Source organism: Apostichopus japonicus, chromosome 22, assembly GCF_037975245.1.
Source record: "Apostichopus japonicus isolate 1M-3 chromosome 22, ASM3797524v1, whole genome shotgun sequence".
Lineage (NCBI taxonomy): Eukaryota > Metazoa > Echinodermata > Holothuroidea > Aspidochirotida > Stichopodidae > Apostichopus > Apostichopus japonicus.
Window position 1 is genome coordinate 16,793,289 of NC_092582.1, and position 27,756 is coordinate 16,821,044.

Sequence of the window (27,756 nt, forward strand, 5' to 3'; positions counted from 1 at the left end):
CCGTCAAACATGATATGAATGAAGGGACTTTCAGCAACAGTTTTTGAAGATAGAGGGTATCAGAGGTGACAGATGGAGCTATCAAAAAGTGAGGGGTAGAAAAAAAAAAAAAAAACAATGCAAAAATGCATTGTGGTTTCAATGATGTAACATGAGCAGTTTTCTTCATGAATCTGATGTAATGTAGACTGAGGTCGTACATGTTTCACAATTTGACCTCTGATGACCCCAAATGACCTTTGATCTCACCAAAACCAATAGGCTACTTTAACACAATGTGGTACTCCTACACACTAAATTAGAGGTCAGCCCATCATTCCCTTCTTGAAGTATTGTGTTTACAAGGTTTTTATAATTTGATCCCTGGTGACCCCAAAGGACCTTTGACCTCCACCAAAAACAATAGACTTTCTGTACTCAATGTGGTACTTCGACACACCATTGAAACCACAAAGCTGGGATTTGGAATCTTACTCAGAAAAATTAAGCTTTGTAGAAACTACGGTGGCCCAGATGAGACATTGGAACAATTAATCTCAAACTGTTCAATATAATAGTATTGAATAAGTTTAATTTTTGTGGTAGTCAAAAAAATATTAATCTTGTGATATATATTTAAATTATATCTCGCAACAACAGAGTGAATGATGTTCTCAGTAGTTTTTGGGTTGAGAAAGTCTTTGGTTTTCTTATATAATATTTCAATCATTTGTTCACAGGGGAATGTAATATTTCTACAAAAGTGTAGCATTTTGATGAATTTAGAACTGCAAAGACCATTTGACAGCTAGCCAGACATTAAAATGTGCAGTACATTTCAAGGATTAATAAACAGCATGATTATTAAAATATATGTAAAAAAAAGTTTTGAAGATTACCTACCATGAAGACATCACATGGAAACCAAAAATTAATTACGGAGAACACAATTATTTGCATATTTACAATTTTTTTCTTCATCTATGTGCAACACATAATTTTAACACTGTGTTGTAAATGTGGCTATGGAAAAGTAATGTTAATTTTTTAATGTGCACACGACATACCTAAAGGTGTTTTAAGACATTTATGTAAGAAAAAAAATATATATAATGGAAAACAATAAGTGACTAGAACACATATACTGTATATATCACACACTATTTTATACTGGAATGAAGCTTTAATAAAATACTCTTGGTGTACTATTGAAAACCCTGAGAAGATCTTTTTTCATTTTTTTTATAAAAAAAGTATAAGAGGATAGCACACAACGTTTACGTTAATTTCAAGAAAGCAAAACAATGACACTTGAGACTAACTAATGAGACTAACTTAAAATGAGAAAAACAAATATATATGTATCTCTTTCGAGATCAGGCTTTAGGAATCACAAATGATTTCCAGTTCATGTTTGGTCTCTAGAGTAAGGCAAATATGTCACCAAAACAGAACTAGTATTGTTCGATACAGGTGACAAACGCCTACAGTGGAATTACGACCTTCCTTACCGGTTTCGAACCTCTGGACATACAATCAGCGTAAAAAGCCTGGTGGTTAGGGTGTCCACATATAAAGCCACCCTGTGGAGGCTAGAAGTTATTTCACTGTACTGGATATTCCAACTCACTATGATTTCAATTATATATATATATATGTATAAATATATAAATATGTATGTATTTATATATATATGTATATATATATATTTATGTATGTGTGTGTGTATGTATGTATGTATGTATGTATGTATGTATGTATGTATGTATGTATGTATGTATGTATGTATGTATGTATGTGTGTATGTGTGTATGTGTGTATGTATGTATGTATGTATGTATGTATGTATGTATGTATGTATGTATGTATGTATGTATATATATATACATATATACATATATATATATATATATATATATATATATATATATATATATATATATAATTGAATTCGTAATGAGTTGGAAAATCAAGAACAGTGAAAAAACTTCCAACCTCCACCGGGATTCAAATCTGGGCCTCCCGCTTATCTACGCTGATTGTATGTCCAGAGGTTTGAAACCAGTAAGGAAGGTCGTAATTCCACTGGAGGCATTTGTCACCTGTATTAAGTTCTGTTTTGGTGACATATTTGCCTTACTCTTGAGATCAAACATGATGCTAAACAACTCGAAATCATTTGTGATTCCTAAAGCCGGATCTCGTAAGAGATACTTTGAACAGACTTTTGTTAATCAAATGGAGGTAAATGAAATCGTAGTGAGTTGGAAAATCCAGAACAGTCCAGCCTCCACCGGGATTCAAACCCGGGCCTCCCGCTTATATGCGGACACCTAACCACTAGGCTATGGATGCTATGGAGATATATATATATATATATATATATATATATCCGCATATAAATCGGGAGGCCCAGGTTCGAACACCAGTGGAGGCTGGAAGTTTTTTCACTGTTCTGGATTTTCTAACTCACTATGATTTCAATTATATAAAGATACTGAGACTTATTGCTGGGCATTCTGTCATCCTCTGGGCTGTTTATATCACAAGGCAACTCCCTGACATACCTCCCCCCCCCCCCAAATAAAACCACTTCTCTGTCAAAGAATTCAAGCTAACTGTTAAGACCCTTTGTTTTTTGACAAAGTAAAACTTTAATGATTCTGTGGAGGTGAGGAGCGGGTAGCAACTGTCCTCCCCCAAGTCTCAGCTCTCATACCCACCCCTATACATTGGTTACACCTTCATAACAACTACTGTCTTTATACACCAGTTCTTGTAACGACTCACGACTCGAGTCAATCGAGTGGCTCCAACATCATCTATCATTCCGGCGATCATTTCTTCATGAACTGAGTCAATTTTTTCTGCTTCTTGCTGTCACGTTTGGATTTTGTGGACGGAGGGGGCTTCTCATCAGAGGCGTCATCAAACTTTCGCTTTCCGTCTGATGAAGTTCATGGTGAAACAAAGATGGTAGTTATTTCTTCAGATATTGGGCCACATGCATAGCTTTGGACTGAACAAAAGTTCAGTAAATGGTCTCAGATCATGAATCATATTTTAATCTAATTCAATTATTAAATGAAGAAGTATTACTTCTGTGGCACCATGGTTCGACAAAAACAAAGTTTGATCAGCAAGATACCAACCTTTTTAAAGATATGAAGGTAAACATGAATTTGTGACTGGTGGCAGAGGGGAGTAGCAAGTGGGGGCAAAGTACAATCCTTGAGAGTTGTCCAGCAGCCTGACAGTGGTGGAGAGTCCATACAGTCAGGGGGGGGTGGATGCTCCCCCTGACGGACAATGGACAAATTGACAGCTGGCGCCCTTTTCAGCTTTCTACCACTTTTTACTTATTCGCGATTATTGACTTTTTTATTGCGCTCTCATCTTCCTGTTGACATTTGTCACATTATCTGCAAATTAGCAAGGCCCAGAAAGGGCCATTTCCGGCGATCTAGGGAGTATCTTTACTCAAAAAATTTCTGTATGCTCCGCGCCAACCTGTGGTGGGTTCCGCTTAGATACGTCGAAAGCGCCCCTACAGACCATTCTCGCCCCCCTGACCAATACCCCTAGCTCCGCCACTGCATTCTGACCTTGTGGTAGGTTATGGGGCTGCTAAGAGTTTATTACAACCACACACACTCAGGTACATCTTCCTTTGTATTATGTATTAACTTTGGTGGGCAACTGACTTTTAATACATCAAAGACAGTTCAATCCATATATAAGTGACAAAACGAAATGTTTTAAAAAATAACTTTTGCAATTGGGGGGTGGGGGGTGAGTGGGGAAGGGATTGAAAAGTTACGGGAAGAGATGATGCAACAGACCTTTGAAATTTAAGACCTAGTAAGTTATCAACTATAGTAAAATACTTCAAAATTTGTTACTTGCAAACATTTTCATTGAAATCATCTCGTCTTACCTTTGGCAGTGGAAGCACTTTTCTTTCCTTCAGTTCCCAGTTGGTTAGCTCTAGCCTCTTTCATTCTGCTTATGTTCTTCTTTGAAATCGTGGCATGGTCCACGATTGGTTTAGGGTAATCCTCGCCTATGATGCATCCAGCTTGCTCCTGCATCGATCGAGGAGCTAGCCAGGGCTCGTAAATGTACTTGGGAGGAAACTTTTTCAGGATTGGCAGATATTTCCTGTAAAGGTTGAAAAACCGGAAAAAGATTGTTCTTCTCAATAACCCCCCAAAAGTAACCCTATTCTAATATTTATTTCCTGACAATTTTACTTTGCTTTGAGGGGATATGACTTCTGGTAGGAGGTAACATTACATGTCCTTTAAATGTTAAGTTTCGAGGAGTGTTAGCTCAGTGGTTAACGCTGGTGCCTTTCAATCATAAGGTCCCGAGTTTGAGTCACTCACAAGATTAATGGATGTCCTCCAGTTACAGAGTTTTTGACAATTCATAATCATGGAGGTTAAATATGAATCTAAGAGACTGACTTCGGACAGCTTGCGGCTTTGATAAGCCAATGAGGCTTCTTCGCGAGTTCCTGCTTGCAGGAGGATCTAAAATACATACAATACATACATACAATACATACAAGTTTCACAGCGTGCTTACTTGATGTAATCTCCATTTGGGTCGGTCTTCTTTCCAAACACGATTGGACTGTACACTCTGAAATATTGATGGAAGAAGGCGCTAGCTGAAAGCCACATCCAGTTACCAGCATTAAGACTGTAGTCTGCATCTAATAGTAATTCCTCAAAGACCTAAAAGGAAGAGCAAACATTTCAAACATGGTAAATATAATCTCTCCAGCTTTAACATAGTTACATCTGCAGTGCACATGACACTACAAACTGAGCAGGTTGTCAATGACATTTCCACACAATCTCTGATTCTAAACTGACATACAGAGACACTGACTATATATCTTATACCATACTCATGAAATTACCTTATAAAATCAATTTTTCTTCCCAACCAAGTGAAGGTGAAACCTCTCAGCTAATATCCCCAACCCAGGCTGCCACAACTTGCTGCAGATAAAATATGGTAACACTTAGTAAGTTAGAACCATAATCATTCTTTGACAATAGTTGCTTCTGTCCAGACTGTTATATGGAAGCGAAGTCTAGTAAAGCCTGTGTACATCTGTTATGAAAGGGTTGCAGACCTAGTCCGAGTGCTCAGACCTAGTCCGAGTGCTCAGACCTAGTCCAAACACTCAGACCTACTCCAAGTGCTCAGACCTAGTCCAAATGTTCAGACCTAGTCCAAATGCTCAGACCTAGTCCAAGTGCTCAGACCTAGCACAATTGCTCAGACCTAGTCCAAACACTTAGACCTAGTCCAACTGCTCAGACCTTGTCCAAACACTCAGACCTGGTCCAAATGCTAAGACCTAGTCCAACTGCTCAGACCAAGTCCAAACACTCAGACCTAGTCCAAACACTCAGACCTAGTCCAAATGCTCAGACCTAGTTTAAGTGCTGAGATATTATATATTGTTCAGACTATGACACTAACCCAAGAAGGCTAAAAAAAATATATACCCTCTTCACACCTGGCAAGAGTGACTATTTAAACATGCTCTAATACTATCGTATATCACATCATAGATCAAGTTCTTCAACATTGCTGTTAGCTTACCCTTTCACCTTCCTCCCAGCTAATCCATAAATCACCTCGAGTCAGAAAGCACGCCACAGCGTGTCTCGCGAGATGGTGTATCCATCCCTCCTTCCTGAGTTGCGTCATAATAGCATCGATGAATGGGTAGCCAGTTTTGCCCTATTAGCAAAAAATAACAAAGAACTATAGAAATACTCATAACGTACAGAATGTTCATCCATTATACACCTAATTGTTATTTCTATTCAAACACTTTTTTTAAGAAAGAAAAAAACTGGATTTTTTATTTTTAAGTTTACTTCATCTTATAACATGGCTATATTATGCAGGTGATGGCCATTTTTGTCATCAGTTTTAGCAAACATTTAGCAACGAACATTAAACTAGTGGACACCAAACATTTCCTAATTACGTTTACTTTGCACTAGTTAGAGGATGACGTTTGGCACAGAGTTAATCAGACATACATGTTCATGGATTTGTTTTGACCAATGAGAGCGACTTTAATACAGCACTGCCAGCAATGCTTGTATCAGTAGACAGCAGAAGATCATCGATCAAGGCGACTGGACAAGCAACAAGCTCATACACAGACTGTAAGGTAAACTATTAAGAACAAATGCAAACATTAATGAAGAAAACAAGAGATTTGAATGGCTGTATAAAACATGTGACACATGTTTATAAGGTTTTACTAGGACAAATTGGATGATTCATTAATGATATGTTCTGCTTGTTAAAAGTTGTCAGACTAAGAGTTCTAAGAACTGGTGTAAAACTTTCGACTTATAATGAGACACCAACATCTTTTTACTAGGACAAATTGGATAATTCATTTTTGATGCCCGGCTTGTTAAAAGTTGTGAGACTAGAGTTCTAAGAACTGGTGTAAAACTTTGGATTTATAATGAGACACCAACATCTTGGTCCACTCAGCTTCAATGGAGTCTTCCAGATATTGTTGTTGTTACATTTGAAATCATTAATTATGATAATAGTTAATGTGACATTATGTACATTAGCATTTTCTGATTTGCTTGAATATGCTATCAAAGCTGATTCTCTGTGGAGTGTAACTTTTGACCATCAACAATGAAAGTAAGAAAAAGGTCTCCACGGATGTTTATATTTTACCATATTACAACTAAACATATAAAGAGGGTAAAACTTTGTACAAAAGGGAAGCAGGAAAAAGTTGACAGTTTAAGTGGGTGAATGAACAGGAATAAACATCCAAACATTATTTAGCTAACTATGGAATACAACAAACTCTGTATGCTGCTATAAGCAACAAATAACACAATGGTTTTTCATGGATACGCATATCCACACGATGGATACGCATATCCACATAAACTATGCGATGCCCGTCTCTGTCCATCCTCCACATCCCTCAGCTACCTTACACATAAATTTCTTGGACATAAAACCAGGGATGAGCCTAGGGTAAAAAACATCACAGAACTTTGCAAAAATTGTGGTATAGGCTCCAGTTTGCTTATGCTACCATATGTGTTAGGATAATAGTTATCCATAGGTAATGAAAAACATGCAAACGACGGATCAAATGATACAACGCTGTTGTTAAAAATTCACGGAAATTGAGAGGTGTAAATCTCGGAGGTAGAAAAGAAATCACGGATATTCCGCGAATTCACAGAAAAAGCTCATGCCTGTAAAACGAGTACTTACCCAAGTCCAAGCATCTAGGAATGCCCTGTTTTCATCCCATGGTATCTGCAAGCTGACAGGATTACCTTTCATCTGGTGGAAGTTTGGAGTACCTGCTGCAGCGGTGTAGAAGAATTCCCTCCAGAGTAGTTGCCCATGAAGGGAAACCGGTGGCTTCGAGTGGGTCTGTAGAAATACAAGAAATACGAGGTTTAGATTGTTTTTTATTTTTCCCCAATGGAAGCCAACAGAAGCTGATTTGAAACAGTTTCCATGTGATGATCGTGGATGAAAAACCAGCTTATATCAAGCCTTTCTCTTTTCAATGAGAATTTGGAGAATTCCAAAGCAGGAGTGTAATATTCACGCCCAATCCCGCTCCTGTGCAGCACCACTACTTTATATCCCTAAAAGAGAGTGTCAACACTCTGACCACTTTCTAAAATACTGAGGGAGGTGCAGGCATGCTATTTTTAACCACTGCAGTAAAGCCATGGTGAAAAAAAGGTTATTTCTAGAGCATTTAAAGAAACTTTCTGTGACTTCAAAAAATAAACAGTAAATTTGACAATATCCTTTTGATGTTTAAATCTCAATTTTGTTTTACAATAACTGATGATGATTTACTGCGTATTACTCCTCAGTATTTCTACTTCTCTCAGACTCAACTTTCTGACAAGTTCTTTTCAAACCTGTTTGTGTTGAAAGAATAATTGTTTCCTTTTCACTCAGAAACTTGAGCTCAGAGAAAAGTGATGAAATACTTTATAACATGAACATAATAATAATGCTTAATATTTTAATAGGACAATACAAAGTCATTTTTAATACAACAAAGTTAGCCTAGATATACTGTATCTTAACACTCTCAAAGCAAACATACCTTAAGATTGTGTTTATGATTGTCATAGAAACCAAATGCTGCTCTCATAAACTACAGAAATTTACCAAGATTATTTCTACTGTAAGAGGTGTGGTAGAGTCAACATGCTGGCATACCTTCCCACTGTAGACGGCTTGAATACCGTAGTAAAATGAACGGACTGACAGACAACCAAACTTCAAGTATGGACTGAGGACAGTAGTAGAGGCTTTCAAGGAGTTTGGAGACGTCTTGGGCTTCTCAAAATTACAGACCCATTTCTGCGAGGAAAAATTTAAAATTTAAGTGACACCCTTTGATTCAGCTTATGAAAAACAAAACAACTTTGCTTTGGTTTATTGTGTTTACTCTTTTCTGTTCCTGTTTGACTTTTCTTTATCTTTCGCTAACATTTCTGTAAAAGAAGAGCTGCCTGTAAAAGCATATGGCTTCTTCAGTCTCTCCACCACTTTTCACTTTCTTTCATACTTGTTCCATCCACGTTGTTTGACACAAGTGGAAATATAATGAACTGAACAAAGATTTAATCTTGAAGGACTTTGCATACTGATGATGAATCCCATTGTCAGATCTGATCACTTTATAATTATTTGATTATAACAAAAAGAAAAATTGTTTCTGGGCAAAGAAAACTTCAGAACCAAACAGACTGTTTTGTTAGCTAACTTTACATCCATTTCTGTTAAACTTGTATTGGATTGATGCTGTGTGTGTTCACTCAATGCATGATAACTTTACATCCATTTCTGTTAAAGTTATATTGGATTGATTGATTCTGTGTGTGATAACTGAATCAGTTGCTGTGTGATATTGAGAAGTACTACAAAGGATTGAATTAAATTAGGGGATCAACTGTTGACTGAAGGTTGAAAGCTGCTTCAAATGGGCGAAAAATTCAGTAATCAATCTGGCTCTTTAAAACCAAACTTAAAGCCTCACATCTCTCGCAAGATATCTCTCCATACGGTTCAGTGCCTCTGTCTCTCCTCCCGGGAAGATGACTGGTGATATACCTTTGGTAGATAAGCCAAGATCTTCAAGCGTCGGTACACCATACTTGGATGAGTGGTCAGATTCTTCTGGGGTCTTGCACTCTAGGAACAAAACGAAATGACTCTTTGCTTTGGTGAGTGATCACATTCTACTGGGGTCTCGCACTCTAGAAACAAAACGAAATGACTTTTTGCTTTGGTGAGTGGTCACATTCTAATGGGGTCTCGCACTCTAGAAACAAAACGAAATGACTTTTTGCTTTGGTGAGTGATCACATTCTACTGGGGTCTCGCACTCTAGAAACAAAACGAAATGACTTTTTGCTTTAGTGAGTGGTCACATTCTACTGGGGTCTCGCACTCTAGAAACAAAACGATATGACTTTATGCTTTGGTGAGTGGTCACATTCTAATGGGGTCTCGCACTCTAGAAACAAAACGAAATGACTTTTTGCTTTGGTGAGTGGTCACATTCTAATGGGGTCTCGCACTCTAGAAACAAAACGAAATGACTTTTTGCTTTGGTGAGTGGTCACATTCTACTGGGGTCTCGCACTCTAGAAACAAAACGAAATGACTTTTTGCTTTGGTGAGTGATCACATTCTACTGGGGTCTCGCACTCTAGAAACAAAACGAAATGACTTTTTGCTTTGGTGAGTGGTCACATTCTAATGGGGTCTTGCACTCTAGAAACAAAACGAAATGACTTTTTGCTTTGGTGAGTGGTCACATTCTAATGGGGTCTCGCACTCTAGAAACAAAACGAAATGACTTTTTGCTTTGGTGAGTGATCACATTCTACTGGGGTCTCGCACTCTAGAAACAAAACGAAATGACTTTTTGCTTTGGTGAGTGGTCACATTCTAATGGGGTCTTGCACTCTAGAAACAAAACGATATGACTTTTTGTTTGGTGAGTGGTCACATGTTAGTGTTGTCGTGCACTCTAGAAACAAAATGAAACAAGTTTTTGCTTTGGTGAGTGGTCACATTTTACTAGGATCTTGCATTCTAGAAACAAAACAAAATGAGTTTTTGCTTTAGATAGTTTTTTGAAAGTTTGTTTTGCTATATGTAACATGAGATCCACGACAAAATGACCTTTACTGCAAGGACTCTCCTCTTAGAGAAGTACTTTCCATTGTGTCGTCAATGTTACCAAGACGACGGAGTACCACTCCGACTTTAAGCTGGTTGTACCCTGACCATCTCACTGTGATCTCACTGAATGTGACTGTCCTATCATAGATACTGGATACTGGTAGTTGGCATGTGTGCATGGGCCTTAAAACTACAATCGATCAATTTAAAGATGTTAAACCCGTTTAAGCTCTCTCAGTTTTTAACCGGGCTGCCTTAACACGTTCTTGCCAGAATGGCAGTCCTTGACAGGTGCTCAGTATGGAACAAGGGTGTGTTATGGCTGACTAATAAGTCTAATAAGGCTGACCTAACATGTAGTGTCTCTCTGCAAGACAAATCTTGAATCCTCATCATTGGCATCCTTTCTTTCTCTAATCTACAATACGACTAAAGCAGTGACAGTAGATCTCTGACTTCTAAAATGACAAGAAAAATACCAGTGAAGTCTTCTTTAGTTGGTGCAGCCATGGGTTCTGAAGGAGGCCCCATCTTTGATAAAACGGTCTGCATTCTCTGGTAAGTCAGAGGTGGTTTCCCACCATTAGCTTTGATGATCCTTCCAAAAAAAAAAAAATTATTTACAGTTATTACCTAAAAGAAACATCCAACAAAACTCAACTGCCTCAGTCCCATATAACTGACATATGCACATGCCCCAACATGGCCAGCTAGAACCGACATTCCCATGGGATGGTCTACAGCAAGGAAACTGCAAGTTGCAAGCACCATGTTAGCCCCAGCACCATAAAAGTTATATCTCATGTGTATATCTTTATTATTTTGTAATGTCATCTTTTTTACTAACTCTTCATCTCAAATATAATATTTGAAGTATATATGTACTGTATTATTGGCAGTTTGCTGTTTTATTTACAAAATTAAAAACTCACTTCACCATGGCAATGGGATCAACTTGAATGATATGGGTTGTTGTGAAACAAACAAACAATTTTTACTTAAAAGTATGACTCATGGTTTACAAGATGGTGAACCCACCAATGGTTAAGCCTATGGCAATAAGAAAAACCCATCTAGTACATAATCATTAAACTTGCAAAATTTTTGGCTGAGCAACAAGATACCCAACCATAACTGAATATGTAATTCCATTAAAGTTTATTTGGGAGAGGGGGGGCGCGTGTGGGTACAAGTGTGGGGGAGGTTGTGAAGGGGTTCTTTTTGTACCATCCTTCTGTTTCTTTTTCCTCTACATGTAACTAAGAATGACTACATAACCAACAGTTTCTCACCTAAGTTACCACATTTGCAAGCTTTATCAATGATTCAAATGATGCTAACTGTGAAGTGGAGAATCCAAATCTGTACTCGAAATGTTTTGCCAACAACTTTGGACCAATTTTAAGACATGGAGCGGTTTTTCTCTGGCCTGTTTGTATGTAAGGTTAAATGTCATTCATGTCATGTACATTGTTACCAAATAAAACCAAGTGAGAGATAACTGTTTGCATATTTATTACACTAAATATATCAAACTATATATAAGTAAAACTGCCAAATATTTTCGACCATCTTAGAAAAGTTTTAAAGTGATAATTCCACACGATACTTTTAAACCAGCGTAAGTATGATGTAACATGGACACTACTAGCACAGTCTCCATGGTGAGTTAACTTACAAAATTTTGTAAAGGAAAAAAAAACTGGAAATGATGAGAATAGCTTACTTCTCGGAATCGAAAAGAGTATGTGAAACTGTTTGGACGACTTTCACTTCATGTTCTTCAGCCAATTTGATAACTTCAGAGTCCCTCTGCCTTGCATATGGCTCTGTGTCAGTCTCAAATGTAAGCTGGCTGATTTCCCAATCCTTGAAAATTTTCGGGAAAACCTCTGCAGGGCTGCCTCGTATGACGAACAGCCTGTCAGAGGAGAAGATATGAAGACCAGAGATGGGAAATGCAGTTCAGAGAATATATATTAAACAACTTAAGTTTGGCGATAGGACAGGTTTACCCCCAATGAGATAAAGCAATTACCTCGAACCTAGCTCTTGAAAGCTTCTGTCCAAATCCATGAGTGATTCTAGTAAGAACCGCCATCTGTTGATACCAACGGTCCCAGATTTGACAAAGTGTGGGTCGAGAATAAAGATCGGCCATATTTTGCGGCTGGATTTTAATGCAGCGATAAGAGATGGATTGTCGTGCAGTCGTAAGCCTTTCCTAAACCAGTGCACAGAGTGATGCTTCATTCTCTCCTAAAAGGTTTGAAATATATGGTAGCAGGTCTGAGGAGAAAAAGAAAGCAATGTACTGAGAGAGTAAGATAACATGATCTATGAAATTTTGTTTAACTTGAAACTTCCAATTTAGCATGATTGGTATAATCATGCTTCAGCCAGCCCTCTTCTTACCAATTTTCCCTACACCAATGAATGTTTTCCCCATCACATTTGTGAGAGGGTAAGTGGGAGAAAGGTTTTCAACTGAGGGGGAACATCACTTGCCCCTGCCGGCTCCTTCTCCAGCCTGATTGTGCTCCTAAGTATACATGAAATATTCATTATACATATTTGGTATTGATATGTTACCTTCACAAGGCTACAGAATTAAGAAACCTGTTATACACTGTTTCTTCATCTATCTTGTACATTATTCATGTTATTTTGTTACATGCAAAATTTATATATTCTAGAAAGTAATTTCAGCGCTCTTTATAAGACATACTTTCCTCTTGATTTACTCCAATATCATTTTTCCTTCTTTGGGGACATTACTGTACAAGCAACGTGGACAGGACATGTTCTATCATGCTCCATCAAAATTATGACCCTGTCCCAACCTCGACGTTGGGCGACAAGGAAGAAGGCTACAAAGGTCTCATATTCTTTGGTACGAGCTGGTCAGGATATACACCAAGATCAGGTTTCAATTTGTTTTTAGTTTTTGTTATACAGTAGAATGACTTGGTCGTTGAAAAAAAAAACAAGGTTTTTGAACTTGGAATTAAATACCAAAGCCTCAGACTTCCAAGAATTACAGGACTAACTTGGATTTGATTGCCAAGGTCTCGCGGACTCAAAAATGTGCTGAACTGGACACCGACACTAGCAGTGTGACAGAATAGATTGCAATTTATGTAAAAAAGAAGGAGAACTTTGCATTCGATTAAATATAAAGATATCAGGAAATAAATCATCAACTAGCAAACAACTAATTTACTTTGGCAGTCAATAAGATATGTTATTTAATTTATACCTGGTTAACACTGACAATAAACATCACTTTGGGGACTTTCAAAGTTTTCTCTGGGGTCAAAATGCGAAAGCATTTATGGAAATTAGGCCTAGGCCTAATTACTTTGTCGGCCTAACTTTAGAATCTGTACCATATGAATGGGAAAGCTTACTAATACTAGGGGCTACGAATTAGGATTAGGAATTAGGGGTTAGGAAGTAGGGAATAGGGTTAGGAATTAGGGTTAGGAAGTAGGGTTAGGGGTTAGGAATGGTATTCTAAATGGATTCTAAATTAGTACCACTTTGTCTTACCAGGGAAGTGCCATTGCAGCTCTCTGGTGTTACCTTTTCTATCTGAGGCAAGTGAGTAACTTACCACACAGGCCTAAGCCTAACGTACAACAAGTTAACCTAGTACTATTAGTAGTACTAGTTAGTATCATCCAAGGAGCCAATCCACACTTTGTGTGATGTTATTGATAGCAAATATCAGCTTCGTTCTTTATGATAAAAATTTACTCACTATAAACTGGAAACGCGACCAACCGCACCTCTAATCAAAGCAGAGGTGCTGTTCTTTAATAGTCAAAGATAGTCACACAAAGTAACGTCAAATCATGGAAATATTACACTGAATTCAAACTCGAAAGTTCGCATGTGTTCACATCTAGGCCTCTTTGGCCTTATGTTACGTAATATGTCTAGGATTGCATAATAACCAAAACAAAAGTCACGTGAGTGTCTGTGTTTGCAAGTTGTATCCATTTCACACTGTAATATTTGTCGAATGTCAGTGAGGACATTGGAATAATAAAATCTGAGTACCAATGCAAAAAGGCCGAAGTGGCAAAGGTTCGCATAAATCAGATGCATTGTAAATCGTGAAAAGACTATGGCGATAGCTTGATTGATCGACCTTGATTCATGTATTTTCTATGAACTTCCGTACCCCGTGACTTCGGAAGTTCTGGTAATGCAACGTAACTGGTATTGAACGTGAACAAGGCTACAGTGAGTTTACTGCAAACCAGTGTACAGTAATCTGTAGTGTTGGGTATTGAACATTCTGTGTTTCCAGGAATCTATGTATACAAGTAAGTCGTAATCCTTAAGATAACTTAATTAACTCTAGTCTATGTAACTAAGTAATGGTTACTAATCTGTATAAGCCTATGTATACAAATACATACAGATACTTAGTAATAAATAAAGCTTACATCCAGGGATGTGTAGTCACAATATTCCCGGTCTAGAAATTGTAAATATGGAAAGGGGTTATAAGTAGATAGGCAGTAAAGCACACACTCCCATGGTGTTTGGTTCTTTCAGTCTTGAGGTTAATTACCACTAGAGGATGTATTCTAATTAGCAGAATGTCATTGCAATTGGTCTACAGTAGCTGGAGGTTTAATAAATTTTTCCCTGCATGTTCTCAGGGAGCTGGACAAAGATGAAGCATGTGTGGAAAGTGACATGTATATCCCCAACTTCAAACCCATCCTTGCACCTCTCACAGTAAAATCTGTTTGTTGAGAGCTATCAACTTTATAAAGAGTTGATTCACTATATTGTAGGCTATGGAGTACAGTTGTTGGTTTTGACTCTGCAGATTTTTCGATCCTTAACTTTTGAAGCCGTATACAATCCAACAATATGTCATTTATGAATACTGCATGACCATGTATATATTGTACGCTTCAATAGTGAAACCTGTGTCCTAGCTTTCTTGCACTCTGCATGGTTAAATTACTGCCTATGGATAAAGGGGTACGTAATACTACGTTATTTTACCGGTTGTCGGATGGAAAGATACAACACAATCTAATTTCTGTTTGATTTGCAGATTGCTGACATCATGGAGGGCAGTTCCTTTCATTTTGGAACAAGAATAAATAACCTTCTCTTTGCTAACTGGAATACTAATGGCTGGAATAGTAAGATTTTTTAACTGAACCAATTCATTAAGTGAGACAACTGCAAAAGGGCTACCTCACGTACCTGCATGTTGCAGTGAATTTTACACATAAAATAATCCCTCGATCAAAGCAAGTTGTGTGGGGTGGGGTGTTGGGGAGGGCAGGGCAGGAAATTGAAACATGTTAGAATGTTCTTGTATGCTTGAAAGTCCTTTTCTAATATTCTACAATATTAAAATGTGTGTTGGATTCTTGTTTTTATGAAGACTGATGTGAAGCAATCGAAAGGAGAGCTTATATTGATGCTAGTGTGAGCTGGTGATACATGGTTCAAATGTCAGTCCTCGTTGATTCGTGTTTTGGGGAATAGATTTGGTTTATGGATGTGGTATTAGAAATCAGTTCCATTAAAGGTTTGGTTGCTACAATTTGTAAGAACTGTCTGTTTTCTTTTTTGTCTTGTTTCAGATTTTATCTTCACATTCCTGTTCTTCATTTTCTTGGCTATTGCGTTAGAAGCCATCTCACACCTGGAACTGATATTAAATAGATACTACGTCTCCAATCCTTTGAACTGGACATGGAGACAACAAGGGGAATATGTAAACAGCAGATCTAGACTTTTACAACCCCTCAGAATTCCAAGCAGCTTGTCAAAAATCACGCAGAGACGGTTAGTCACTATTAAGGCATTATTCTTCCCATTTGTTCCTCTACAGAAATATTAATTCCTTCATTGCATTCACGGCTAGAATTAGTTGCTCTGACTAGTTGATTCCTGCCTCTTTTAAACCCTTTGCTATTTGTACATATAAATTAACCCACATCAAAGGGGTTCCTCTCTGAGGGTGTTGTCCAGTAATGCATTGAGACTTCAAATACTGACTGAAGTGCAAGCCATTGATTTTGTTCCACTTGTTGAGGTTTTCCGATAGGAGACTTTGGTGGGATGATTTTGGAGATAGCTTGTTCTCTGATATATCATGGTTAAATCTCCAGAGCCTGACCACATAGCAAACCTCAAATTGATGCAATTTCCTTGACACGTTCCCGCTTTTCACATTTGTAGCTTTTTCAGTCCTTTAAGATCCTTACAACTAAACTGGGATATTACTCTTCCAAATTTGAAGATTAAATAATTTAATATTTTGTGATATTATATCAGTCTACTGAGCCGCATTCTTTTGATTGAGACATTCATACCATCAAGCAATGCAACTTTCTTTTGCTTGAGCAAAACCCTTTTAAAGTATAATAACAAAAGCCCAACGACACAATGGTTCCTTGCTTAGTGGAATATTAAAGTGTTGTATGTCATCACCCAATATCATAATATTCATGCCCACCTGTATCAGCTATTAACCAACAACTGTATTACAAGTCTGGATTCAATCCGGTCCAAGGTTGTGGAGTTATTGCAATTTAAAATTTTGGCCCCTCCCAAGCCATTGGGCATCATAAACTTTTGAAGAGTTATTGCAATGTATAGATTTTTTACGTTTCACTCCATAACCTCATAAATATTCATAAGGTGTGCCAAAAGGGCACACTTTCTTACTATAATATTCTACACAGCAAGTATGACAAATATCCATCACTCCATTGTTGAGTTATCACAGACCCAAGCAAGTGTCACAGACGTACACACACACACATGCAAACCTGACCGTATAGGTTCCGATGCTTCCCAGTGCCAAGGAACCAAAAAGTAATTTAAATTGATAATTGTTTTCTCTCCGTATCTCCAGGTTCAAGATCCATGTAGCCAGGTGTCTTCTACATATGCCTCGAATTTTCCTGGGATATCTCTTGATGTTAGCCGTCATGACCTACAATGCAAACATATTGATTGCTGTCGTCATGGGGTCTACCATCGGATATTTCTTATTCGGTACTCTTCAGAAACCAAATGAAAGAACAGGGTATCGGCATTTTGGCTCGAATTTGAATATGCAGGACGCTGAAGCAGAGGGAGACAAGATATCGTAGAAATTAATCAATCAAGTCCGGTCTCTTGGACGCCATGGAGTATGGTAGAAGAGGAAGCTTATTAAGAAGATATATTTTCTAGCAGACTATTACCATTTGGGGTAGATTATCCCTTATCATATTATAGTTTATATAGTCAGTGACGTATGAAGGTTTGAAGAACTAATAGCATTTTATGCTCAATCTCTTGGTGAATAAACAAGCTGTGTGTGCACGTGCCTTATAATCAGAATGTGAATATGTTTATATCATTACATGACCTCTGTGAATTATTGTGTACTGACTGAGCTATTGAAGGGACAAAGCATTATAGATGCTGCTGATAAGAATGTAAATATTCCAAATATAGCCACTTTTGTTTTAAAAGAGGTGAGAAGAGTTTTTGTCTCCCTCAGGCTCAGGCACAGATCCAGGTTTATCTATTTGTGTGTGAGGTGGATGTACACCCTCTTTTTTATCCTCACACAAAACTTCTAAAGTTTTAAGTACATTAACCTTGGGTTTAGACCTGGTGGGAGGATGCTTGCAGAAAACCTACATCAATTAAGAATGTACGAGGAATTCTCAGCTACAGCTGTAAACGTTTTTTTTTTGGTCGTGTAAATAAGTTGTTCGGTAGAGTATCGTCTGTGATCTTTGTAATTCCTTTTCCTCTTCACTTTGTCTTACGAGGGAGCTCGATGCTACATTAGCTTCAACAAACCCCGGGGGGGGGGCGCATCACTTACTTTATAAAACCCTGGACCCCTCCCTGCCGCATTAAGATTGGAAGTATTTGCATAGAGCGAGAGCATTGTATTTTATATGTAAGACAAGAGAGCAATTTATGAGAGACAAGTACTTAGTGGATTATTAAGGGGATCACAGGGATCATTGAGGTGATTACCAACTTTTTGCTCTCTGCTTCAATAAGATGTCCATGCGACAAAGTCCTGCTTGGGCAACTGGTTATATGTCTTGCATACACCATCATAGAAGCTTCCAATCAAGATGTGAATTTCTAAATGAAGTAGCAGTTGTCTACAGAGATAAGGGGAGTGGGCGGGATGGGTGACGAGGGGGGTAAAAAGTGTGATGGGGAACATTTAAATTTCAAATCTTAATATCAACTATTATACAATTATTCCTGAGATTTAAATATAAAGGCATGTAACTTTCATATCAAATTATTAGCTTCATTTTCCATAAAGGTAATTATATCAAAAACTCATCGTAATGCAAAATAAAACAAAACATAATACAAATTGTGTATGTATATCTTATCAATTTTATAATATAATAAGATGCATTATCATGAGAAGGTTAAATGTTTGCAGTGTAAGAAGCATGACCCGGCACCATAACACGTTCTTGCAACGTGATGCAGTTCACCTACTAAAGCTATCTTATTCAGTATTAAGTTTCAGATACTTTAAATAACCTTTTAATATCGCCATAAAGCTGCTGTACCCACCACTGGCTACAACGTCATCATTACATGAGCGAGGAGAATGTGGCACAGAGTAACTCACAACTATATCAACTCAGCCTCAGTGATTCAGCCTCTGAAGAAGATCCTGCTAGGATCGAGACGTCAGACCATCTTACTTTTACACAACTATATAAACTAGTGGTAGCTTAACAATAATTCCTTAATTAAAATTTAAGAGCATCAGTGATATTCTTGCCAATTGTTTGCTACAGTGCTTTCAAAAACATTTTCCTGGTCTTTCGTGATCTCTGAATTATCTGTGTCATTTAACGTTACGACTAACAGTACCACAGGTTAAGAAGACAAGTGAAGTAGTGAAAAGTAATGCCGACCGTTATTTGACTTTTCATCACATTTTGGTACGAGGCCGATGACAGCCCTTTGGAGAATACCACGACAAGTTCTAACATGCTGGTCATTTATGCAATCATGTAATGCAAACTTTCCATGTGATACAACTAAGTAAGTGCATAAAATTCTGCGACCAGCAGCAAATTGAACCTTCGTTGCTATTCATCCAGTCGTTCGGGCAGACCTTCACTGGTCTCATGGCTGTGCAATGTTCGTCCAGAAAACTTTACGAGAACTACACTATCAGCATTCTGCTATAGATACCAAACCTCATCCATATTCATGAAGTTATTTTGCAAAGACCTATTCTATGGTACATATCAGTGACAGATCCAGAATTGATTTGATGACGGGTATTTTGGTATAGCAGTTATGTAGCATATATTCATGTTGTCATTCTTGAAAATTCTAGCTCTAGTTCATGGTTATTCTAACTTATATAACTTATATAAAGTCTTTCTAGTTGTGACCCATCTCCAATATCAAGACAAACATCACAACTGGAAATGAAAGCAAAGAAACAGTACTGAATATGGTTAAATACAAAACTTAAGGGAAACCCCTCCCAGCGGTTACTTGCCTTTCAACACACAATAAATATGCAGCACAATCGTAGTTTGCAAGCTAATAACCCTGACTGAGGTTAATACTGTAGATGGAGAGCAGTATAATCTATCTTGGGATATTGTATTGACAATATTATTTGTTTTAAGTCTTTACAGAGTATGACCTTTGATGAACCCAAATGGTCTTTGAACTCCACCAAAACAATAAGGTTCATGTACTCATAGGGAAGCCACATGCAAAATATGAAAGCCAATAAAGTTTCCTATCTGGAGATATTATGTTTATAAATGTTTCAAATTTTGACCCCTTGTGACCTTAAATGAACTCTGACCTACACCAAATTGTGTAAAAAGTTTACACTACATAACTACATAAGGTTATTACACCATGCATACCTGACCTACTTTGAAGTTCAGGTTCTGGAGATACAGCTTTTTTGAGATTTTCACACATTGTCCTCTGCTGACCCCAAATGACCTCCACCCAAAACAATAGGGTTCTTGTACTCATCATAGGGGAGCCACAGGCAAAGTATGAGAGTCAATACAGTTTTGTGGAGATACCATGTTTACAAGCTAGGGCATCACATACACACACATAAACCCATACACATACACACGCCAACTTGACTGTATAGGTTACTGCCTGCCTAAGGCAAGCAATAAAAATAATGTGAATTCTTCAACTGTAAGGCACAGAAACTTATGACTTAAGCTCCAAAGTTTAGACTTTGGAAAAAGGAGCCGGGTGGAAATTGCAGAAAAGGCACTTTAATCAGTAGATGTTCGAGTACTTGAAAGTCAAGGAATGACTACAAACTCAATATCTTCTGCATGAGTTTGTGAAACTTGTTCACGTCTGCTTTTACTAAAATTGTAATGTCCGGTCCAGGATACTTCTTCGTATGCCAAGTCGTTCTCAACTCTATCATCCGACCCCTGCTGTAAATACCGCTCCTCTCGATGCAAGCAGGTCCGACTCGGCTATGTTTCATGATATCTCCATCGATCAGCACGGCCGCAGCCAAGGCATCGCACATCACAAATCCTTGAATGTTGTCCTTCCGCTGTTTCGACAGGGAATGGCTGGTGATCTCGCTCAAGAAACGGCAGATTTGCGTTGGAGTGGAGTTCAAAGACTTGGTGAATTCCTGCAAATGAAATGAAGAATATATAGAAAATGGAAAAAGTGGGGGAAAAAAATAACAGAAAGTCAATGGGTTTTATGGTGACTCCTTGACACATTTGATATTAAGGGAACATGCAACAGTAACACTGCACACAATATTTGCAAGTACTGACCATTGCTGACAAGTGATCAGGTTTGTACACTATTGTGGACTTGCAAGTATCGATCATGCTTTACTTTTGGAGATTTCCTGTTTACAGGGGTTTTATTTTGCCTTTGTTTATCCTTCAAATTAATTTGTTAGTACCTACTGTATGTACACCACTTTTGATTGGGGTCACCTCACCGACTTAAAGGGAGTGAAGACTCGCGCACAAAGAAACGTCTCATGCTGGTAATCTGACCTAGTTTCGAATGAGATGTAACAGAAGTGTTAGACACCACCATCGATCCCAGAAAATACACACACAGCTTGCCACCATCGGTAATTAGACACTAGTGTACATTCAATACTTGCAGCAACGGTCGATACCCACAACACAGTGTACATGGCAGCGATGGACATCTCAGGTCCAGATAAAAGATAACAAGGTATCACGTTTCATTACTGTCTGCATTTTGTAGCGACAAGAAAAAACTACCCTTGCAAGCAACGGAAAGTTAACTTTTTCCAAGTGCGGCACGCAGTTTGGGGCGAGTCTTCAATGCCTTTAAGGGGCATCTACATACCGAGTATGAATTTCAAAAAAGATGTACCTTTTTTGAGTTACCGTGTTTACAAGCTTGGGCATCACATGCACACTAGCCATCAAAAGACACACACATGCTCACACATCATCTCATCAATGTCTGTACCCTTCAGCAAAGAATGAAAAGTGGTAGTTGTAACACCTATAGCTAGATTTCCCAATGTGTAAAATGTGGTTTTAAGTTTAACTATTGAAGCCATATGAATGCCATAATGTCTAATATCATGGTATATATTCTACAAAAAACAATTAAAATCCCTGCTACCAAACATGCTATCAAGATGAAGTTCTCACCCACACAACATGATACAGTAAATATAAAACTACACCACAAGAACATTTCCTTTACAGCTAAATTTTGAGTTGGGTTGTTAGTTTGCTTTATCGGATACCTTTCAATCAGACTTATGGGTCTATGTCATAACACCTAGTGAAGAATTTGTTAACTTTTCAAACTCGTTATTATTCCTTTCCTAAAAATGGAGCTCTCCGGCATTTCTACAGATGGTGCTATCATACCGGCCCCGATCCTCATAATCTGTACTGCTTACAGGTCTCCGAAATTAGAGTGACACGATCGCATGAAAGCGCTCACGAGCAGGATCAACTTGCATAAAGACACCCCTTGGTTATTGACTAGTTCATGGTCCTACTTCTTGCAGTTTGGCCAAACGAAAATAGTTTTTGATGAAAACACCTAGTTAATGTGCTTGAAAGCTATTAGTTTGAATTGAAACTTCAAAAAAAAAAATTCAAAAGTACTCTCCTTCAATAATTACACATTAAATTGTACAAATTCTACTAGTGATCAACTCATGGCACTGTTACGATATTTAATCAGATACTGCAGCTTGTCAAAGTACTTTGATCCTTCCTGCAAGATTTGAAATTCTGTCATGGCCAGGATTTGAAATATTTGACACAACAAAGCAACAAGCTTTCAAATGTTAACAATGTTGCATTATGCAGACATGCATTAAACAGTGCTTTCACAATCACCACACTTACATGGGGCAGTGGTGTTGCATAGCAAGTTTCAAAGGGCACAACTGTCACAGGGCATTCTGTTTCTCTCAACACGACATCTGCAGCCTCGGGATCCGAGTGAAAATTAAATTCTGCGACGGGACTACCACTTGCTCCTTTCCCTAAAAGAGGAAGAAAAGAACCCAAAATTATACTGAAAACGCCCTGTCAGTGTGTACACGCTGGTATGCTACTGATAACTGATTACAACACAATTCCTCCTGTTTGCACTTCCACCTATGGGGAATGCTGCTTTGCTAGATTAGCTCCACAGCTCTGGAACAGTCTTCCCTTACATCTGAAAACAATCCAGCATGTGTCAACTTTCCAGACAGAACTCGAGGCGTTCTTATTCATGAATGCGTATCCATTTGTTTGATAACTGTTGTGTCCGTTTTGGGTACTTTGCTCCTGCAGCGCTTCTGAGCAGCTTTTTTTAACTGGATAAAAGCGCTTAACAAATTCTTATATTATTATTATTAATTAAATGTTTGATAGACGTACCAGAGTTTATAGTACTAATTGTTATGCACAGAATTATCGAGGCATATTGGCCTTAATATTGTCTTTTACACAGGTCTTTCAAATATGGGGTTTCCATAAAGAGTAGTTTAAGAGGGGGTATAGGAGGGGAAGAGAAAGGGGGGAGGTGCAGCAGGAATTTCTGTTGCGAGGAAACTTAAACGTCTCAAAAGAAGGTCATGTACAAAACAAAAAAGGACACATGATTCTTTCTGCCACTAGGACAAGAATTTACTGCTATTAGTACATGCTTCCTGCTAACAGATAGTTTGCTGCCAACAAATCGTTTAAAGTGAAACTGAGACAATTATTATTTCAACTAATTTTTTTCAACTATTTTTTTTTTTTTTTTTTTTTTTTTTTTTTTTTATCATCAAATTATTTCATCAAATTATTTCATCAAATTATTTCAACTAATAATCTATATAGGTTTACTCTCAAAATGTATTCAAACCTTCACAAATGGACTCAATTACATATTTACAGAATGATACACAATCTGTGTGCATATTGAAGACTTGGGACAATACTGAATACAAGTTAACATGAAATATTCCTCACAGGAGTGCATACATTAAACTATTTTAATGAAGCTTATCAAAACTATTTTGTCTAAATTTATAAATAACAGCTCTGTTGCAGTGTGAGAAAAGATTTCATAGACAACAAAGCTAGTTATAATAACAGCTTTAAAAGAAGAGGTAGAAAGTCAATATATATATATTTATAAATGCACAAGGCTAAAACACATGTTCCAAAAAGATGTCGGTACACTGTTATTTTACTCGCAAAATTACAGTTTCTTGGATTGGAAAAAGACGGTTTATTTAACAACCACTAATGTTGTGGCACCTTAAAGAATGACTCACCAGCTATATCTCCACCCATGATGATGAGCGACTTCAACCTCTTTGTGAAGCCGGGGTCCAACCTTATCGCGAGGGCCACGTTTGTGAGAGGTCCGATGGCGAGCAGAGTTATTTCCCCGGGTCGTTCTTTGGTAAGCCTCAATAATGCTGTCACGGCATGCTCCTCTCGGCAGATGTCACCTTCTGCTGGTTGATTGGGTATAGAAACTCCACCAAGGCCGCCTTCACCGTGGAATTCAACAGCACACATGGATTCGCCAACCAGGTTCCTATCAGCTCCTTTGTAAATCGGAATCTGTTGCACAAGCGAAAGGATCGAGAGTCAACCAAGACGCAAGCATATAAATGATCTGAATTGTGATGAAAACGGTAGCTGGGATGTAACTACTGTAAGTACTGTAAAGGTTTCAATAGCTTTCTTTCGGATTTTGGCAGGCTGCAGTCAAATTTTAATTTGATGTCCTCTCTTTGGGTAACTTACATACATGTGCAGAAATACCAATGTGCAGTAAACACTGCAGCAACATAACATTGAATTAACATCTTTCGAGTGTTTTAAGGTGAAATATCTCTACCAACCAAAGATATACTATTTAAAAATCCAAACTGGTTGCCTTAAAATGCCCTTTTGAAGTCAAGTAAATGGGTTTCAACTCAGAAAGAGTTCGTAGACCATTTTGAAAACCAAACAGAATCAATTAGGGCTAGGATTAAACTAGATAAATATAATTATATCTGTGACTTTTTCACAGAATAAGCACAGTAAATTATGCCAAAATTTTCATTAATGAAAAGAAAAAGTGCTTTCAGAGGGCTAGCCGAGAATTTTGATGAATTTGGAGTCCAAACTACCGATACTGATGTAACTTTTAAATGGACATGAACATTGCAGCTAGGATGGAATTTATTTGCTTCTAAATTCATACCTCTTTCTTGGCAAGAACTCTCAGTAACCATTCAGTGTTGGCTAATACATTGCCCAAAGAGGTGTTGCCATGGACGCAGGTGATTCCGATAATATCGACAGCATTAGCAGCACAAAGGGAAATTGCTACTGCGTCATCTACACCAACATCACAGTCTACGATCACCGGGCCGACGGATGACATCACAACTACAAAGGGTTAATGGAGTTAAGAATTCTGGCTAGAAAATAAAAATATGCAAGAAGAGCAACAGTGGGTTACATTTGCAAACGAGTAAGATATAGAGAAAATTTAAATGAGTAATGAATTGTTCAATCACTACAGTATACAAGTTCAAAGATGTATAGCACATTCTTACAAAGGATCCATTGTGTTTTATGAAGGTCACAAATCTGAGCCTTAAAAAGTTAAAAACTGCGACACAATTAATCTAACACTAATTTTTTCCCTTGTTTGATATAGACCAGATCAAGAATTCAGACAAACAACAAAGAATTATAGGGTTGACAGTACAACACAGGGATTAATCTTAGTGTCCAAATTTTGTCCCTTATTCTGAATATCCTGCTCAGATCAAGAGTAATCTTGGGCTTAGCTGATTGTTACTTATTGTCCAGGTGAAGACTTGGGTTTGAATTACTGACAGTTTAGGGTTACCATATTTCTTTGGTTGAAACGTGTGACACGGCTTTATGACTACAGTAGTTTTGTTTCACTGTACAGTAGAGACGACAATACCATATTACACAGCTTTTTGTGCCAAGCATGTGGGGCTAGTACACGGCCATGAATCAATTTTGTGTGTTGAAAACAATTATATCATGTTTCCGAAAATGTCAAAAATCAGGACAATTAAGCTTGGCAGCCTGACAATTTGGTTGCAAGAAAGAGACAATCCTGATTAATGTTGAGTATGGTTACCCTATACAAAATGATTGATCCAACTGGTGGTGCTGGGGACTTAAAGCAAGCGTCATTTGGTGCATCTGACGAAACTAGTTCCTTTCTGAACAGGGGAAATTTGCAAATTCAGTACCTCAACCTGGTGGTGACTTAATTCTATGCTTTGAACCAAGCTTAACTTATATTGATTAGATGTTTCTCTAGGCCTAGCTAGCCAAACTAATTTAACTTTAGGGGCCTAGCCTAGGCTGGGCTTCAATTTGGCCTAAATCCGAAATGCAAACAAGTTGGACCGTAGCGGTAGCCTAAGTCCAATAGCTCTATAAAGTGGAAACTTCAAGTAAGATATTTATAGACCTAGCCTCACTATATGTTAAGAATTAAAGATTAGTTTATTACGGTATTTTCTCTTCTTTTTGTTGAAAACTGGGATGAAATCATTCGTGTCTAACTACCGGGTCTCTTTCACTCGTATGGCAAGCCAAAATGTCAATAATTAGACATTCCAGGTTTTTCGGTCGATAATCCAGCTTTATATCAACCGAAAATCCGTTAAACTTGAATTAACGAAGAAAAACTTGAATTATCGATAGAAAAACCTGGATCATCGTTCGATAAACCTGGATCTTCGATTGATAAACCTGGATTTCGACCGATAATCCAGGTTTATCTACCGACGGATTATCCAGGTTTATAAACTTTGGAATACCACACAAGTCCTCATGAATATAAACCAGTATACTGAGTTTAACCGAAATATATATTTATAAAAAAAAAAAAGATTAAGAAAAAAGTTGTTACATAAGCTGTGGATTCGCTTGATGAGTGATTGCACAAACCAGGGGCGGCGATTCGTTTCAAATATTGGGGGGGGGGGGGTTGGGACATTTGCTTGGATGCAGGCGAAGCTATCAAAGCGGAGCGCCACCATTGGTTGTACAAGAAAATTTCTGGTTTTGATAGCCCCCCAGGTCACCGGAAATGGCACTTCTCATGCTTGAAAATGACCAACCAGATGTACAATTTTGCCTGAGAACCAAGTTTTTCCCAATATTTTTTTTTTCATTCATAACCTTTTTCAAGATTGTCACCAGTCACACATGTTCGACCTCATCGCATCTCATGTGGATCATTACTTTTGTAGGTAATTCTACGTAACAATACCCGTCAGCCCCATTTTTCAAGGTTATAAGCCCATTATTTGTTCAGAATTTGAATAATAATTCACTTCAAAACATAACCATAATGTTGCACAATATTTCATCTATGGACAACCAATATAGAAAAACCCTTTCAACCCCTAACAGACCGGTCAAAATTGCACGAGTAGAGGGAAGTATGATGAAGAATGTTGGTCAAGGAATTTTCGAAAATTCAGACACAGTTTATTTATTGGTGTACAAATCTTAAAACCTCTTATAACGGCTACTATAAAACTTCGATATCATCAAAAAATACCAAAAAAATATGCTCGAGGTGGAGGGGCGGTTTCCACCCTTCGCCCTCCCCCCTTGGCTACGCGCCTGCGGTTAGAAATTTTGTAGGAAACAGGCCAAATGGAAACCCAGTGAACCCATATATCGATGTGGATCATCTATATGATTGTACGTACTTACACTCATACACAAGAGATGTACAGATATGATTATGATAATAATCATGAGTGACAACATGCTATACGGTCACAGGTCACAGAAACGACCACGGAGAGTCATTTACCTCATGCAGCATGTGTTGGATGAAGTTTTAGCCACCGCCAAATATGATTTGGATAAATATATTAGATATAAGATACTACCGTATATCCCCACCTAAAATATTGGGAGGACATGTCCCCCACCCGCCCCCCCCCCCCCCATGATCGCA

General features: G+C 37.9%; 3 protein-coding genes across 4 annotated transcripts; 1 reads left to right on the plus strand and 2 right to left on the minus strand.

The window, feature by feature from the left end:
* Positions 1–929: 929 nt before the first annotated feature.
* Positions 930–14,172, minus strand: LOC139963659 (cryptochrome-1-like). 2 transcript variants are annotated; one of them, XM_071964665.1, is made up of 11 exons: positions 13,997–14,172; positions 12,272–12,522; positions 11,960–12,154; positions 10,713–10,831; positions 9,080–9,234; positions 8,257–8,400; positions 7,279–7,443; positions 5,605–5,745; positions 4,570–4,721; positions 3,917–4,140; positions 930–2,926 (listed from the first exon to the last, which is right to left on the minus strand). In XM_071964665.1, the coding sequence occupies exons 2-11, from the start codon at positions 12,484–12,486 to the stop codon at positions 2,817–2,819; spliced, it is 1,620 nt and encodes a 539-aa protein (XP_071820766.1). In that variant the 5' UTR covers positions 12,487–12,522; positions 13,997–14,172; the 3' UTR covers positions 930–2,816. The 2 variants fall into 2 exon arrangements, with proteins under 2 accessions (XP_071820766.1, XP_071820767.1); XM_071964666.1 differs by lacking the exon at positions 13,997–14,172 and adding an exon at positions 13,850–13,963.
* Positions 14,173–14,649: 477 nt separating this feature from the next.
* On the plus strand, positions 14,650–19,075 carry LOC139963665 (uncharacterized). The gene is made up of 4 exons (XM_071964675.1): positions 14,650–14,655; positions 15,317–15,407; positions 15,858–16,062; positions 17,138–19,075. Exons 2-4 carry the CDS (start codon positions 15,329–15,331, stop codon positions 17,376–17,378), a joined length of 525 nt encoding a protein of 174 aa, XP_071820776.1. The 5' UTR covers positions 14,650–14,655; positions 15,317–15,328; the 3' UTR covers positions 17,379–19,075.
* LOC139963662 (nucleoside hydrolase-like) lies at positions 18,623–26,435 on the minus strand. The gene is made up of 5 exons (XM_071964670.1): positions 26,290–26,435; positions 24,988–25,207; positions 24,062–24,356; positions 22,653–22,792; positions 18,623–20,917 (listed from the first exon to the last, which is right to left on the minus strand). Exons 2-5 carry the CDS (start codon positions 25,168–25,170, stop codon positions 20,579–20,581), a joined length of 957 nt encoding a protein of 318 aa, XP_071820771.1. The 5' UTR covers positions 25,171–25,207; positions 26,290–26,435; the 3' UTR covers positions 18,623–20,578.
* Between the last annotated feature and the right edge of the window lie 1,321 nt (positions 26,436–27,756).